Below are 17806 nucleotides of genomic sequence, written 5' to 3'. Positions count from 1 at the left end.
GAAACAGAAAACGGAATGTCTCTAAAAGCCCAACCCAAAGCGTTCATTTAGCACTGCCATATACAAATTGTTCTTAACACTAAAATAAATGTTCTCCAAATTGGTCCAAATAAAATTCACTTAAATCTCCATAAATATTGTTTGAACATACAGTATGTTTTGTCAACTTGTGGGACTGCCTTAAAAATATAGTTTGAAAAGGTTTGAACAGCATTCATTCTAAGCCAGACTTAGAATAAGGGATGGCACCGTCAGTCACCACTTTGGTCCTGACTGTAATAGCTCAACAACTACAGGATGGGTTGCCATAAAGGTTTGTAAGGACATTCATGGTCCCCAGAAGATGAGTCATATTGACTTTGGTGATCCTCTGACTTTTCATCTAGCCCCACCATGTGGTTGACATTTGTGGTTTTGGGTGAAATGTCTTCCAAAATATTATTTTGTTTGATCAAATTTGATACGCACATTCATGTTCCCCTCATGATGAATTGTAATAACTGTAATGATCACTTGACTTTTCACATTTAAGTTTGTCCAATACTTTTACAGGTATTTGATGATCAAATACCTATAAAACTAATGATTGTCATATCAGCCTCAACTGTACTTTGTGTTTACCACCAATTAGCAAATAGAATATTAACCATTCATTTAAAAAAATTGCAGTATCATTTAAAATCGGTCATATGTTAAATACCTAGAAAATGCATGCATTTTCACAAAGCACTAAATACAGTTGAAAAATAGGATGTACAGAAAAAGAAAATGCAAGGCTCAATAACTATTTTATTTAAAATCAGTAAATGATTTTGAAGCTTATGTGAAAGTCGTATACACTTTGATCTTTGATGATAATATCATTCATCACTGTAATAAGGAAGTTACTAGCAATGATGGGATTTCAATACAGATAAAGACGCTATATTTTACACAAAACTGCTCTTTATTTTAATAAGTAACAGACTTGAACTGACCTCGACCAGACAGAGACCAACATAAATCAGATTTTGCTTGTTTAGATAACCATAAAAAACTAATCTGTTCCATGAAGTGGCAAAAATGTAGCCTTATTTTCATGGTCATACATGTCTTAGGCACATACAGTTCAAATCTGATTAAAGCCCCTTGTCACATGTAATAGTGATTCTTCCATGCCTCTTATTCCAGTATGTTTATGCATTCTTTCCTAAAGGAATGAAATACGAGATTTTCACTGTGAAATCTGGCAATTTAGACAAGCACAAGTGCATGATTGTTATCCATCACATGAATATCCATCTTTCTTTCCCGCCAAGTAAGTAAGAACCTTGTAATAATAGGCTGTGACTTTGAGGATAACTGCTCTTCCCAGCCCAATATACAACATCCAGACAGTCTGTGCTAGAAGACCTGGCTGGACTGCATTGTTGGCCTATTTAGATACATAACACAATTTCAAGGTGTGAAGGGACATCACAGGATCTGTGATTATTGCGTGTGTGTGTCTGACTGGGCGTGTGTGTGATTAGTTTGTGCTTGCGTGCATAATACTCTTGAGTGTCCTCATTTGCATATATATATATATATATATATATATATATATATATATATATATATACTGTATATACTGTATACATATATATAAGTCTGTGTGTGTCTGTCTGCGGTGTATATGTCAGTCAGCATTTGTGTCTGTTTGTGGGATTGAGTTCACAGGCTAGACCGCCCGACCTATATTTCCTCCACCACTACTACCTACATGGACACTGATCGACTGACCAGCCTATAATCTCCACTCACTCACACACATGCGCATCAAACCTGTTTTATTTGAAGAGTTCCGGATACACTACTTCAGGATATGCTAATAATACCATAGTCTAGTATAAGAACAATCCTGTAAGCAGAGTCATTAAACTCTGACCATTACCTACTTACAGCGTTATATCTAGTCTAACAGGCTGAACACCAGCCACTGGTGCCCAGATGTCCCAATTACAGGTTAATGGAAAATGCTAAAATGCAATGTCAGTTGGCGGTTCTAGGAGGGGGAGCATGTGTGGCCAGTGCTAGGGGTGTAAGAAAAAAACGATACACTTGAGTATCGCAATATTTTATTTTGCAATACTGTATTGATTTTCAAAAGGCAATATAGATTTTTTTTTACGTTAAAAAATATTCAAGTAAGACCCCCTACAGCTAGATGGCTATGCTGAGACGCACCACTAGTGTCCTTGCCTAGCAGTGCCTATCAGGGCCTGACTTTTTGCTAGAAGCTAACAACGTAGCTATGGCTGGACTTTGGCCTACTTTAGCATATCAACATTAGCTCCCTAAGAACCTGTGAACCACAATCCCAAACTGGCAGTTTGATTTTCTGTGTACTGAATTTTTTACCTAAAGTAAACTTCTTTGACTTTTATAAACATCATGGCTTTTATTAAATATTAGTTTTTCTAAAATTATACTTATATTAAAAAACAATATATCGCCTTATGCACAGTATAGAAATATATTGTGATATATTGTGATATGTATCGTATCGTCAGATTCTTGCCAATACACAGCCCTAGCCATTGCCCCCGTTATATTAAGCCTCAACCCCCTTCTGGCCCCCCTAACTGTGGCAAATATTTTCATACATCTTTAACCCCACCTTTATCCCCAAAAAGGGGATAATATTTATGTGCAGTGATATATGAAATGTAGGTTAACACTGATTGAGGATTCTTGTGTTTATCATTACATGTTTATCAGTAGTCTTTTGTAGAACCAAACCTATGTTGGGGTTGAGTAATATATTTGGTTCCCCTGAAATCGCATGTGACCCCAGCCTGGCCTCTCCATTTGAAATGGTCTAGCACCGCCACTGAATGTCAGTTACATAGAAAGACCTGTTTAAAGACTGTAGCAAAAAAACAAACAAAGCAAAACTGTGAGTGTATTGTATTTTGAAAGGGTGTGTTTTATTGCTTATGAATTCATCTTCTCACTTGCAAGATGAAGAATGTGTCATTCATCCTTTTGTATATAGTTACATAGTCTTGCATTAACTGGGGACTTAAACAATGCTACAAGTATCATGCCAAATCTTTGCAGTAACCAAGAATCCCTCATAAACGTTATTGATAATAATGGTATATTATCATATTGTTCAATAAAATGATAGTTTTTTTAATAGACCTTAATGAGAATGTTGTATTATTATTATTAGTAGTAGTACTAACATTGTAGGTGTTACCTTAGTGCATGTTATGTTATGATGACTTACAAAATTCTAGACGTGTTTGGTAAGGTGTTGTTTTTGTCATAACACTTTTACGCAACAGTGACTGGCTGTCACAGTTATCAAACACTGCTCTGTGATAGTCACCGTTTGATAAGTTGATATCTGGCCAGGCTTTGTTGCCTAATGTGAAAGTGCTCTGAGGGACATTGAAGGGGGGGAGGGTGACATGCTCTTCTGTTAGTTTATGTGATTTAATGACCCCTCTGCAGATGTAGCTACAGTTTGTGTAAGAGCTGAACATGTTTACCTGCCCAGCACCTAATTTGTAGAGTGGATTGAGTGAGTGAGTGAGTAAGTGAGTGAGTGAAGTGATACTTCCCAGTATTGACAGTGATTTATATTCTAAGCAGTCAGTTTGAAAGCAGTGGTATCGCGTCTAAAGATTCATCAAAATGGCCATAAGCAGAAGCACGGACATTCCTACATTTCCCATATAGGGTGTTGCACGGCAACCCATGTTTAGGTCTGTCTCCTCTGTTGATGAGGGGCATTCCAGGACCACAGGGAAATATTAATAAACAAGAATTACTTGGAATAGCTTCTTGAATTGTGATACTGTGATATTGTGAATAAAGTTCATTACTTGGTGGGGAACCCTCCAGCTCTCCCACAAGATAGACCTCTGATTGCCCCCCACCACTGTCGTGCATGCAGGTCAGACAGGCTCCGGCCCCCGACAATGAAACTGTTACATGGCAAATTGTTTTGTAACAGTATTTGTCTTCTTCTAAATTCATCCAATGAGAACAGCTGGCTGGCATCACATGACACAACTTTTACGTAACTATTTTTTTTTTCTCCTGCGCTGCTCCATTGAGAATGTTGTGGGTACTTCCAGCTCATAGATGTGCTTTAGTCAGTTTCCCAGCAGCCACAGACGCAAACATAGGTGAGGGTATAGACTTCAGACAACCTGCTGGGTATATGGAGACAGAGATGGAGAGCATGCTGCAGCTTGCAGCGGAGGCTTTCCAGTCGAAAAACTTCGACCTAGCTGCGGATATCTACGAGTGCCAACTAGCGAGACTTGGAGATCCAGGGAGCCGGCAGGAGCTGATGCTAAAGCGGGCTGACGCACTCGCTTTCGGGGGCAAATTCACCGAAGCTTTCGAGGTGTACAGACAAGCCTCGGAGACCGAAAAACTGAGACCTGTTCACCTGACCAACCTTATAGAGTACCTGTCGGGTAGTATCAGGAGGCAAGACGGAGGTGACTGTCAAAACAGGGGCCCGAGGGAAGGAGAGGAGTCTGGGGCGTCGGTTGCAGCTGGATGCCCGGTCGTTGGTGCTACAGTCTTTGGGTACGAAGACTTCTCCTGCCGGATATGTCTGAGCTTTCTGTTCGAGCCTGTGACTCTTCCATGTGGACACTGCTTCTGTAAAAAGTGTCTGGAGAGGGAGAGGAAGGAGAAGGAGCAGCCGGTGATGTGTAAGGAGTGCAGGGACAGCTCCAGAGTAGCCGACGTCCAGAGTTACAGGGTCAATGTGGTCCTCAGCAACCTACTGGCCAAGTCGTTCCCGACCTCGCACCAGGCCGGTCTGCTGAGGCGGGAGGGAAACGGACTATACGCAGAGAAGAAGATGGAAGCAGCGCTGGAGAAATATAACCAAGCCATATTGATAGGTAGGACATTGAACAATTTACTGGTATAACAAACTTAAGACATTACACAATGGCTTAACAGACATGTTGCTACAGCGTAACGTTAGGCGATGTGATTGGGCTAAATAGCTTTTTTTGCTACTCTAACTTCACGTTTTCTATTGTTACTCTTTAGTAGACTATATATAATAAGGTTTTGTTACATAATAACATTCCAAATGACTTGTCATAAAACTATAATGAAATTATATAACCCTGTTTTGTAACATGTACGGAAGAGGATTTGCGCCACATCTGAGGAAAAAGTCAGAATTCAGATTTTAATCTCAGAATTTCAGTCTAAAAAAGTTTTAAGGTATTCCTTTGAATAAAGTCAGAATTCTGAGAAAAAAAGTAAGCGTTCTGTCTTTAATCTCAGAATTCTGATTTTTTTTAAATTCTGACTTTTTTTAAAATCAGAATTCTGACTTTAAAAACAGAACTCAAATAATCTTTTTTATAAGTGTGTTATATACTCTGTGGCATGCTTTGCAGTAGCTATGTGCCACTGATGATAGCCAGTCAGTTCAAATATATGTGACATGTTAACAACACGTTCATTTTCACATATTTACAAAAAGTTGACAAAGCGTTGATTTCATGTAATTCTGAGCCATTTGGCCCCAATTTGCCCAGTTTGAACGGGTGAGTGTCATACATTCCCATATACTGCTGAGCAGTATGGTTAAACCATTTGTGTAATACTGGGGGGCTGCCTACCACTATTTAACATGCTAAGGATCCTTTTAGTTCTTTGTCCTTTTATTCTTTTTTTTGTGTAGCTTATACAATTTAAAAATCTGGATTTATAAGTCATAAAACTGCTGTCCAAATATTTTATTCTTATATAATACACAAAAAGAAAGAAAATGACAGAGAAATAGATCCTTAGCATGTTAAATAGTGGCAGACAACCCCACAGGCTTACAGAAACAGTTTATACCTAGTGCTCAGCGTTCAATGGGAAATTATGACTCAACCCTTCAAACTGGACAAGTCTCGATGTCATAGATCTGGCGGTTGTCCTCCTTGTCGTAGTCCATCCAGGACTTTGATGGGGGCCTCCCACATCCGGCCCCTGGCTCTGGGCTGGGAATATGGTGGGAAAACTTGAGGAAGTGCAGCCGCCACTCACGCTTCTCTCTGGGGAGCGAGAGTCAGGCGGTGCAGTTGGTCTCCTCTAGGTGACGGCCAGTAGAAATCGGACTCGTGGGCGTCCAAGAGAGGCATGGACACAGCACAGGTGAGACACAGCTTGTCGTCTGCCACAGTAGTAAAAGTTTGTTGGAGAAGAAAAATGGTGAGAAGAAAACGTGTTGTTAATGTTTGAAAAATTACCGTTTTAACAACATGTTAACAACACATAGACAACACGTTTGCGCATTTTGAACTGGTTGGCTTTCCATATTCTGGTGGCATCTGAGAGCAACAGAGCCATATGTTGGATAATAGGTTATGGAAGCTAGGCAAGTGCATCAGCATGTAAGGCGCCCCTCCCCTCCTCCCCTCAGCTCCGTCATTGTGTAACGTCAAACAATGATTCAGGCAAAAGTAGGTCAAGGGTACTATTTCAGGTCACCACTAGGGACAATGATGCTCACAGCCATACCAGAGGTTACATAGGTGGTTATGGAATGGGTGACCTTTGACCTACAGACAGGGATTACTAGTAGTGAAATAAACTATAATATGTACATATTTTAACTATATTTACAGGCAGTTATTAATTAGGATCCATTGTCTGGAATAATGTTTACTTCTTATAGGGGTATATGTCTCATATACACATACATTGTATACTGCTTTATATTATTGATGAGAAGCTGGATAAAGTAAATTGAACTATGTTTCATAGTAGTTACCTGGATGTTACTCCAGTTCAGAGAATGTGCGTTAGACTGCCCTTTAATAGGGTTGTTTTTTCAGCCACCTTGTTTTGGATCTGATGCAAGTTTTTGTCACCCTCTGATGTCACGGTTTTCTTCTCATCATTTTTCTTCTACTACGAACTTATCTACTATGGCTCACGCAAGCTTTGTCTCACCTGTGAGTCATCCATGCATCTCTCGGACCCCCAAGTCCTGTTTCCTCTGCCTGGGTTGCTTTCACCTAGAGGCGACCGACTGCACCGCCTGTCTCTCGCTCCCCAGGGATGAGCGTGAGTGGGGGCTGCACTTCCTTTGGGCCTCCTGGGAAAATCCTGGGTGGCCCACCGCTATCCGCAGGATGACATGCATGTCCCCTCCCAGAACGGGGGGGTCAGGATGGCTGGTGGGCCCGTTCTCCCTCCTATCCGAATTCTTCGCTCTGCCGCTCTCGGACAATTACTCGATGTGGGTGCGGCTCTGCGGCCCTCTCCCTCTCTGGCTGCACAGGATTCTACGAAGAGGTTACGCTCAGCAATTCTGCTGCCAACCCCCACCGTTCAGTGGCATTCTTCAGACCTCCTTCTCTACCTCCACAGAGTTCATACAGTTCCCGCCTTCCGAGGCGCACATGGACTTCTTCAAGACAGGGACGGACTTCATGTCCTGAGGGGGCCTGCTCCCAGAGGAATGGGGTCCCTACCTGGACCTAACCGCACAAATCTAGTGGCGGTTTGGGCAGCTGGTGGCCGACTTATTTGCAAACAGGGAGATAATCCAGTGTCCTCTTTGGTTTTCTCTAAGGCGGCAACCGACGGGCCCTCGTTGGGGGTGGACACAGTAGCCCACCCGAACTGGCCCTCCAGCCTGCTGTATGCCTTTCCTTCCTATGCGACTAATGTAATTGCTATAGTATTGGGTTAGCGCCAGAGATTCAGGGCACCAGGTGGCACGGCTAGCAGTGCGGGAAACCCGCGACAGGTACCGTTCCTGCCCCCTGGAGGGTATTTTGGATTTCCTGCAGGGTTTATTAGACAGGCGTTGCACCGTTTTCACCTTGGGGGTGTTTGCAGCGGCTATTACGGCGGGACATGATGGTCTAGGTCGCTTTACGGCCAGGAGTCACCCCTTGGTGAAGCATCCCACGAGTGGTCCACAGGCTCAGATCCTCCCACCTGTCGCTTGGTTCCTCAGTGAGGTATTCAGATGGTACTGGACGGTCTAAAAGGTCCACCAGTCTGTACAGGGGCTCATAAATATGCATGCATACACATACAGTAAACATAGACACCTTCACCCCAAAACACCATATAATACACAGTTCCCTCCAGTCCGTTCCACTAACACCCCTTGTGCACAGCATACATAACATATAGATAACTCACACACACACACACACACACACACACACACACACACACACACACACACACAATCACCGCTGGGAAGCTTCATTTAAGGATAATATGGCAGAAGGCACAAAACTCCTACTGTAGTTCCAGGCCAAGGACCTGTATCTGTGTCCTGATGGAATCAGTGTGAAGAAGAGGTGGAGGGGATGTCTGGGGTCGTGTGCAATTGTCCATGCTTTGCATTTGCATCAATTGACAGCTGTTAGAAGCATCAGATTAAATTACACCATCTCTGTACGCTGGGTGGGGCCCCCCTAGTAGAGCATTTATCTCTTAGCTGATGCAGTGGAGCTGTTGTTGTGCTGGGTAACTCCCATGGTAATAGAATAGGATCGGCCGTTTCCAGGATCTTAGAGTTCACCAAGAGGATAATATTCAATGTGATTCAGCATGTTTAGCAAAAGTGATTTGATAAATAATGATTAACAATGAATGACATAATTGTTTTATATTAGAAAGGACTGGCTCAAACCACAATGACTTGCAGAATTGGCTTGTAGAAGATATTTATCTTGGCAGAAGGGTGAAATGCTCTCCTATTAACTGTATCGCTCAGACTTATTTTTGGTTATTAACTAACAGCACGCAATTCCTAATAAATCACGTGCTTAATTAAATAATTAATGCAAATGAGTTTTTCAGGTGACTCATCAAAGTACGGAAATGGGTAGCGCATGTTGGACTTGCAGAATCTGTTGCGAACATAACCCTATTTATTAATTTATTTCATGGAAATATATTTTATGTTATTAAACAAGGTCTAGTCAGTTAGTGTGCACGGAAGGGAGGGGGAGGGGACGGGATGAGGAGGAGGAAGGGGCGAGCTAGCCTCCGTTTTGTTTGACAGTACTTAGAAACGTCAACAAGAAGTGATGTCACCCAACATCACTTAGAGCACCTTTAAGTTTAGGTTAAGGGTTGTGGCAAGCCTCCAGGGAATTAATGCAAGTCAGAACAATTTCCTCAAGTATGTGTGTGATTTTGTGTGTGTGTGTGTGTGTGTGTGTGTGTGTGTGTGTGTGTGTGTGTGTGTGTGTGTGTGTGTGTGTGTGTGTGTGTGTGTGTGTGTGTGTGTTTGTGTGCGCGCATTAATGTGCGTGTATTACAAAGCAGTAATTAGTCTTGAAAATAAGCACTGTGCAGTTATCCTGTATAACAATCCCTACTTCTTTTTTAGACCTCCATTGCTGTTTTTATGTCATGGGTAGCCTGCCCTGTACTAGAGTCAGGGAAATGTTTCCCTCTGATTCCCACAGGGCTAGCTGTGACATTTGCATAAGTTGTTATAGTTATGAAACCTGGAATGTGGGTGGCCTTGATAGTGCTGCACGGTTTTGTAATGCAGCACCATTTTTTTTTTTCATAGCGTGTTTTATAATCTGATCCATTTTACACATTCCTTCTTTCACGTAACCTGGAAACTTATATCACCAGTAAATTCAGCTTTTAAAGACATAACAAAATAAACAAGTAATGGCCATGCATTTTTTCAAAGATTCTGCAGTATATTATGAAACATTTGCCTCAGTATGGGGGTCATTCAACTTATTTACAACTATTTAAAAATACATTAATTGTTCAAGTAACTAATGCTGCAAAAATGCCAAGAAATTCACTGGTTCCAGCTGCTTTTCAGTGTTTTACATTATTTTTAATGGAAAATCTTTGGGTTTTAGACAAACAAGCAATTTAAATACATCACCTTGGGCTCATGGAAACTTTGATGGTCTTCACTATTAATCAATTATGACATTTTTTGTAACACTAACAATCTAACAATAGTTGTTAGTAACAACAACTACCTAACTAACCAACTGACTGTCTTACTAACTGTCCCTTCTCTCGTTCTCAGCACCCACGGACCACATACTGTTCAGTAATCGCTCCCAGATCCACTCCAGTCTGAGACACTACGAAAAAGCTCTGAGAGACGCTGAGATAGCCTGCAGACTCATGCCTCACTGGTCCAAGGTATGGAAGACATATTATTTTGCATTATGTGAATACAAATGTAAGTTTATGTTAGTAAAATGTCAAAAGCTCCCATCTGGATATTAAGTTATGATGATAAGGGATATGTGTTCCTCCTGCCTATAGGGTCACGTTCGTAAGGCTCAGGCCCTGGTGTCGCTGGGCAGGACAGAGGAAGCTCTGAGGGAGTACCTGGTCTGTCTGTCCATAGAGCCCGACTGTAGACTGGCCCAGACTGAGGCCCACAAGGTAAATCCAACATTAGTATAGTAGTACGCACCCACTGATGAAATATATATATTCCATCTGCCACCTGTAGTACCTTTGTGTTCATTTATGTAAATTATAAGTGCAATAAGTGTAAGAGTGGTTAGATATATAAAAAAATGTCTCACAATCTTTTACAGTATTAAGCTATTTGTCATTTCTTTGTTTTGCCCAGTTGCGTGTTTTAAAGAAAACATGACACTCTGCATTAACATTGGGAAATATTATATTATCATAAATTAGGGCTGGGCAATATATCAATATTATATCGATATACGAGGCTAGATATCGTCTTAAATTTTGGACATTGTAATATCGTAATAGGAATATGAAGTGTTGTCTTTTCCTGGTTTTAAAGGCTGCATTACAGTAAAGTGATGTCATTATCTGAACTTACCAGACTGTTGTAACTGTTCTGTTATTCGCCTTTACCCACTTAGTCATTATATCCACATTACTGATGATTATTTATCACAAATCTCATTGTGTAAATGTTTTGTGAAAGCCCCAGTTGTCAACTCTACAATATCTCTGCAATATAAATTTTGAGGTATTTGGTCAACAATATTGTGATATTTGATATTCTCCATATCGCCCAGCTCTATCATAAATGTATGCAGAATAATCACATAATCCCATGTGGTCTTCTTTCAGCTCCTCTGTGATCTCCTGGCTCCAGTTACAGATCAGGTCCCTGAACACATCTCGGACTACTCCAATCTACTGTCTTTCAGAGCACACATCAAAAACAGCATTAACACTCCCTCCCAGGTAAGAGATGCTCCACCTCCGCAAGTCGGCAGTTTCAAAAGTACAAAAAAAAACAAAAACGAGGGGACACAATGTTTCATTTTCCTCTCCTTCCATTCTTTTCCTTCTCTCAGATCTTTAGTCCCAGCTTGTGGTCGTCAGTGTCCAGTCTTGCCTCCACTCCTCCTGCACCTGAGATGCCAGAGGATGAGAGAAAGCTTGAAGTCAGGAGGCCAGACCACTGTTTTCTCCTCAAAAGGAAACGGAGTATCACAGATGAGAACACGGTGGAGGGAGGACAGGAGAGAAGAGACGATCACAAGAGGGCAAAATCTGGTGAGCTTTTGCATTTTGTGCACACACACATGCACGTAGCCAAGCAATAGATGTACACTCGCTCCATTAGCAGCATTTGTGTCTTATTTTTTTTTATTGTGACATTCTCTCCATTCAGAGCCAGCAGAGGCGACTGATCCATTGAGTTCTGCAGTTGGTGACGTGTTGGACCCGAAAGATGTGGAGTGTTCTCTTTGTATGAGGTGAGATTTAATTTACAGCTTGATTCAGACGACTTTATCAACAGTCACACAATGCAATAAAGCTAGCAGTTGTGTAACGTCTGGTAAATTGCCACTGACAGTTATATAGCCTGTGATGAAATGTGTGATAAGCTGCAGCTTTACGGTATCAATATACAGGATTGGAGATTCTAAGAAAAGGATTAAAAAAAAAGAGTCTTTGTCTTGGCAAGTAGACATCCTGACATTTCTACGTATTTCCCAATGTTTTTTTAAATTTGTAGGCAAAATGATCAATCGATTCATCTAAAACATACCTGGGAGATTAACGGCTGATGAATCTAGTATGTCCATCATTTTTGAGGTGTTGTACTTTTGTGTATTTCCCACCTAGACTTTTCTATGAGCCAGTGGCGACGCCGTGCGGTCACACGTTCTGTCTTCGGTGTCTGGAGAGATGTCTGGACCACAACCCAAAGTGTCCACTCTGTAAAGAGGAGCTGTCTGAGGTACGTGTCGGAACACTCATCCATACTTTATAACATAAGGTGCCATTCAGTTTGCTCTAAACTGAATCCATTACGGATGCAGTGATCCAAATTTTCATTACACCAAAGTCAAGAGTGTCTATTTTCCCCCAAATTTGAAATCTACATACATCACTGTGGTCATTTTTATGTACGGGAACAAGACACCACGGATTGGAGGGAGTTGGTGGCCTGCCATGGAAATGCTGAATTCTGAAATGAAATTGATGCACAAAACTGTGTTTAATTTGGATTGGTTACGTCATGGCCGATGTCCAATTGCTTAATAAGGTCACTATCTTGGCAAATACGTATCACACACAGAATAGGATGATGTTAATGGGCAAAGTACAGAGCAGGCCACAACATGGATGTTGTTGAAAACTGAAATCAATCTCACTCACTATGTTTCTGACACTAAAAACACATTTCTAATATAGTTTCTGTCTGCATATCTCTCCAGTACCTGGTCCAGAGGCAGTTCTGTAAGACAGTACTAATGGAGAACCTGATATCGAAGTATCTTCCATCAGAGCTCATAGAAAGACAGAGAATCCACCAGGATGAAATGGCTGAGCTCTCTAAGTACGTTTGTGTCCTCCACTACCTCAACATCTGGTTTGACTTGTTCTTTATGCTCTATTCGTTCTGGTTTCTCTTCTCTTGTTAAATATTGTCTTCTCATTGATTACGGCCACTGTCTGTTGCAGTTTGCCTACGTATGCTAACTCATAAGACAAACATCACGCATTCAACCAGCTAATTGTTAATGCTAGTTAAACTTACCCATCGTTTGGTTTGCCTGTTGCGCTCTGTTCTTCTATCTTCTTCCATCATATTAATTAGGATCATAGTACGCTGGAGCCTTCGTCTTCTGTGTTCGGCCTAGTCTTTAAACGCTGCCGTTCGAACTCCGTTATGAGGATCCCGGCAAGGCACAACAGGAACATTCCGATGGCCTCCTCCATGCTGGGTTGTTGTTGTATGTGGCGCTAAAGTCAAGGGACGACGCTATAAAGACCGTTGCCGTGCTTGCGTCACTCCCTTATCCCTCCTACCAGTTCCTATGGACACTTGGCCAGTGCGAAGGCAAATGGCAGAACCGGTTTTGGGGAGAGTAGTTAGTAGAACTGTTTCGAAGTGGACTGTTCCTATAACTACGTTCCTGTAACTACTTGGTCAGAAAGAGGCTTATATATACTTAGAGAGTGGGACACCCCCCCCCCCCAAATAAAAACTCTTTGGATCTACACGATTCACGTGGATGACATTTTCCCATTAAAAACGGCGATTTTTGCCGAAAAGCGACTAGTTTGCAGGTATGATGAACCTGGAAAGGAGCACGATATGGGACCTTTACATATGGGATGTTCATTTTATGCACAATTAAAGGACTTTTTTTCATTGACGTAGGCATATAAGTTAAGATTGAAAGTACTTTCTTTACCTTGAAAACAGAAAAATATATACATATTTCCATGACTCTGCTGTGCACCACATTAACACATGCTCCTTTTTTTCTTTTCTCTCTTCAGTCTTAACAAGAATGTGCCTATATTTGTGTGCACCATGGCCTTCCCCACTGTGCCGTGCCCTCTCCATATCTTTGAGCCCTGCTACAGACTGATGATTCGTCGATGCATGGAGACGGGAACCAAGTGCTTTGGCATGTGTCTGGAAGACAACCTCAAAGGGTCAGTGCTAGGGCAGTACAGTACAGTACATATGTGTACTTATGGTAATGTGTTTAATACATGAGTGTCAGAGTATATATCCAGGTAGTGTAATATCTTGCCCTCTCCCTCCTCCCGTCTCTAGGTTTGCAGACTACGGGTGCCTGTTGGAGATCCGCGATGTAAAGTTCTTTTCCGATGGCCGTTCCGTTGCGTACACCATTGGCAGACGGCGGTTTAAAGTCATTCAACACAGCGAGAGGGATGGCTACAACACAGCCGATATAGAGTACCTGGAGGACGTTAAGGTATGAGGAAGATATAACAGAAGGGAGGAGTAGCTGGGAGAGGGATGGTTGGATGGAGAAGGGGTGGCTTGATAGAGAATTACCAGAAGATGTTCTAACTCAAAGTAGGGCTGCACAATTGATCGCCATTTTATCGAAATCGCAGAATGGACTAGTGCAATATCCAAATTGCTGGGGGTATCAAACCATTCTGAACTAATTATTGTGGTGCTGCAGAGACATCCCAGACTACAAATTGTATCCTACAGATCCTCGCAGAAATCACACTATAATCATTTTAATTTGTGTTTTAGTTTAATATTTCAATGAAAACGAGAATAAGGATACAAAAAATTATCATTCCCTCCAATTCCGTGAGACATATCGCACTCGTAATATCAGTCAAAAAGAATCGCAATTAGAAATGTTTGTGTCGTGTCGATCGCACAGCACTAACTCAAAGGTGTGTGTGTGTGTGTGTGTCTGTGTAGGTGGAGGGGGTGGCAGAGCGTGAGCTGCAGTCTCTGCATGATACGGTGTACGACCAGGCCCTGGTGTGGGTCAACTCCTTGAAAACCGAGCAGAAGGAACGCATCGAAGGACACTTTGGACCCATGCCTCAGAAAGACTCTGAACTTCAGGTAAACACAGGATTTAAAAACTCCCACTTTTTACTTATTCAGCCTTCTTTCAAATGTATCTTATGTTTCTTTTTAAATAAAATATGACTTGTGATACAGCCTCCACTGAAAACATATTTTTGACATCTCTTTAATTTCCCTTTAAAGTTATTTCGACTTCATTTTATCTTTAAAAAAAATCCTCTCACTAATATTTATTTTATTTGAGTTATTATTACATTTATTTTGTTCACTTTTGTATTGCACATTTGTTATTCAAATTTAAATGTTTTGGTTTTATATTATTATTATTTTTGTGTGTGCCATTTTTCAATTACCTTGTTTTATTTTATTCTTTTCTACATATACAGTATATTAATTTTATTTTCTCTTAAAACAGAAAAAAAGATGCATACTTGTGCTGTATTATGTAAACCATCTGTGTTCCCAATAAAAAATAAATTAAAATAAATGGATAAAAACCCCTCTCACTGTGTCTCCTCCTCCTTCAGGACAGTCCTAACGGTCCCTCGTGGTGTTGGTGGTTACTCGCCGTGCTTCCGTTAGAAGGCCGAGCCCAGCTGCCGTTCCTGGCCATCACCTCTCTGAAAGAACGCCTCAGCGGCATCCGCAAGGTGCTGCTCTTCATGGCCCACAGCAGGCACCGGTGACATGCGCTCCACATGTGTGCACCCTACCTGGAAAAATATGCAGTGACTAACCACCTGCCCCACACACACCCCTCCTCCATAAGCAGCAGTTGACCTGTTGCTTTTCCATTTTGATGCACAAAGACCTGATGTTGTTGCACCTTCCTTGTTGTAGCGCCATCCCATTCAGAAAGCAGCAGTGGACTCATACACACTGCAAAGTCTTACAACAAAAAAGCAGCAACAAAAGACTGTTGGTCTGAATACACACATTTCTTCCATTCATAACATTCCTTTCACACAGAAAACCAACCAAGCAGATCTGCAGACTGAAGCTATGTTCAGACAGGAAGGATTCTTTCTTTCTTAAAATTACATTACAAAAGCGACTACATTTAGGTTTAAACTAAGGCTGTCAAACGATTCATTTTTTCTTATCTGCGACTAATCGCTGAATTTCAATAGTTAATTAATCACATCTTTTATCACATGATTAAAATTCAATTATTTTGCATTTCATAACCAGTGTAGGCTATGTATGCGTGCAACTATTGACCCCCCGCGAAGGCAATGTATATGACTGGTCAGAACATGCCAACCGTAGTAAGTCTACAAGACCTGAGTCTTGTACGATGTTGACTGGTCTGAAGTTAGTTGCCACCTATTTTGCAAGCGCTTCAGTTCATTTTTTTCGATTTGGTCTGAGGCGACTTGCACTCTCCAAAACAGTGCTTTGCCTGAGTCCGCTAGCATCAACCTGATTAGCTGTACTAGCTGCGTGCTTAGCTCGTAGATGGTAGCTTGAAGGTGCCCTGCCACACAAAACCGTTTTTACTTGTATTTTTGTTAAATATGTTAGGTCCATATGTGTTTGTGTTATGTATTGAATCTGAAAATGAACTGCTACCTCCTCTGCCAGGTCTAGCCACTGAAAAGAAATAAGTGGAGAAATCAGGCCAATTACAAAAGCTGGTCAGTCTGAGCTCATTACTATTCATGAGCTTGCCCAGTTGGGCTGGGTAAAGGATGCTGATAGCCAGGCTCTCATTGGCTAGCTGTTAGCCAATCAGAGCCAAGCAGCTTAGCTCGTTGAATATTAATGAGAACTGGCACAAATCGAGCTGAGTCTTCCTGCAGGCTTTCTATACCACGCTAGAATGGCTTGAAACAAGGTAACCAATGCATTTTTTCCACAGAACTTCAGACATTACCACAAAGTCATGAAATATGGCAGGGCACCTTTAAACTTGAAGTGCTTCGGTGATATTTTAGCTCCATTTCACACAAAGTGCATATTGCTTTTGACATGTCAACGGAGTCATCTCCATGGCTGCAGCAGGAGGTAGGAAGTGTCTGTGGCAGCTTGACAAGAAGTAAAGGTGCCTCAAAGGGTCAAAATAGTAGCAGCCAAAGATTCTAGAGCGTAGCGTTTCTTCATAGCAAAGATTATTTGGGAACGGCACCAGTGACGGTGTAAAATAAAGAATCTTTGGTGCACGCGATGAACACAATTATAACGCGTTATGCTTGGTCATTAATCTTATTGCGATTAACGCATTAATGCTGACAGCCCTAGTTTAAACAGAATCATCACCTTCCTTTCCTTAACATTGGACGCCACTGTAACAGTGCAAATGCCCACATGCTAAGTAAATGTTTTTGTCTAACATCTCCATGTGAACAACAAGAAACTGTTGTGGTGATATGTCTTAATTGGTATGCCCATTACTAAGTGTAGTCGTCTGAAGACATCTTTACTACTCTGCCACCTTTACCGCAACTTTAACAACAACCATTTTTGGGCTGCTATTCTGTCTTCCTTCCTTCCTTCCTTGCTTCCTTCATTTCTGTCCCTGTCAGACTCTACATTACGCAGCTGAATAACAATAGATTGAAACTTTACATTGGTGTGTTTTTAGGCCCTTGTTCTTGTGTTTTATCCATCAATTTTTGTATTTGTTGGATTTATTTTTCTCCATTATTTATTTTGTCATTATTTATGCATGCCGTGACATTGTTTACATTTCACAGAAAGAGATGTTGATCTAGCTGCTCACTTTCCAATGGATTTAACAAAAAAAAGTTACAATCTCGAAGATCTCCATTTCGTTCCTTTTTGGCATCACCTATGGCGATAAGCTGTAATTGCCGGTGTGTTTTTAGATCTCACTTTCCCTTGTTTTTGAAGTTTCATTGTCTGTAGTCTGTGATTTTTCCGGGGGAATGTCGACACCAACACCCAGTTCGTAGTAATGTACATGCAAGGGCTTTCAACACTGGGCTCAGTCACCATTGCGATACCTCATCTGGCAATGGATAGTGACTTAACAGACATTTATTTATTAAAATGAAA

The 17806-nt window shown here is 41.3% G+C and overlaps 1 protein-coding gene across 1 annotated transcript; it reads left to right on the top strand.

Annotated features, from left to right (window-relative positions):
• The first annotated feature begins 4020 nt into the window (after nt 1-4020).
• On the top strand, nt 4021-16323 carry LOC114562774 (LON peptidase N-terminal domain and RING finger protein 3). Its single transcript, XM_028589372.1, has 12 exons — nt 4021-4895; nt 10043-10161; nt 10288-10410; nt 11083-11199; nt 11313-11514; nt 11633-11717; nt 12091-12205; nt 12687-12808; nt 13759-13917; nt 14042-14204; nt 14675-14824; nt 15316-16323. The coding sequence occupies exons 1-12, from the start codon at nt 4091-4093 to the stop codon at nt 15472-15474; spliced, it is 2319 nt and encodes a 772-aa protein (XP_028445173.1). The 5' UTR covers nt 4021-4090; the 3' UTR covers nt 15475-16323.
• Nucleotides 16324-17806: the final 1483 nt, after the last annotated feature.

The sequence above is a fragment of the Perca flavescens genome, chromosome 10 (genome assembly GCF_004354835.1).
Source record: "Perca flavescens isolate YP-PL-M2 chromosome 10, PFLA_1.0, whole genome shotgun sequence".
NCBI classification, from domain to species: Eukaryota; Metazoa; Chordata; class Actinopteri; order Perciformes; family Percidae; genus Perca; species Perca flavescens.
The sequence above is the reverse complement of the archived record's forward strand: the minus strand, read 5'-3'. Positions and strand labels throughout refer to the sequence as shown.

Excerpts from the sequence above, each read along its gene's own strand:
- LOC114562774 (XM_028589372.1), top strand. The coding sequence starts at position 4,091 with ATGTTGTGGGTACTTCCAGCTCATAGATGTGCTTTAGTCAGTTTCCCA. Across the intron at positions 12,809-13,758 it reads GAAATGGCTGAGCTCTCTAA|TCTTAACAAGAATGTGCCTA; the intron begins GTACGTTTGTGT and ends TTCTCTCTTCAG. Across the intron at positions 14,205-14,674 it reads AGTACCTGGAGGACGTTAAG|GTGGAGGGGGTGGCAGAGCG; the intron begins GTATGAGGAAGA and ends GTGTCTGTGTAG.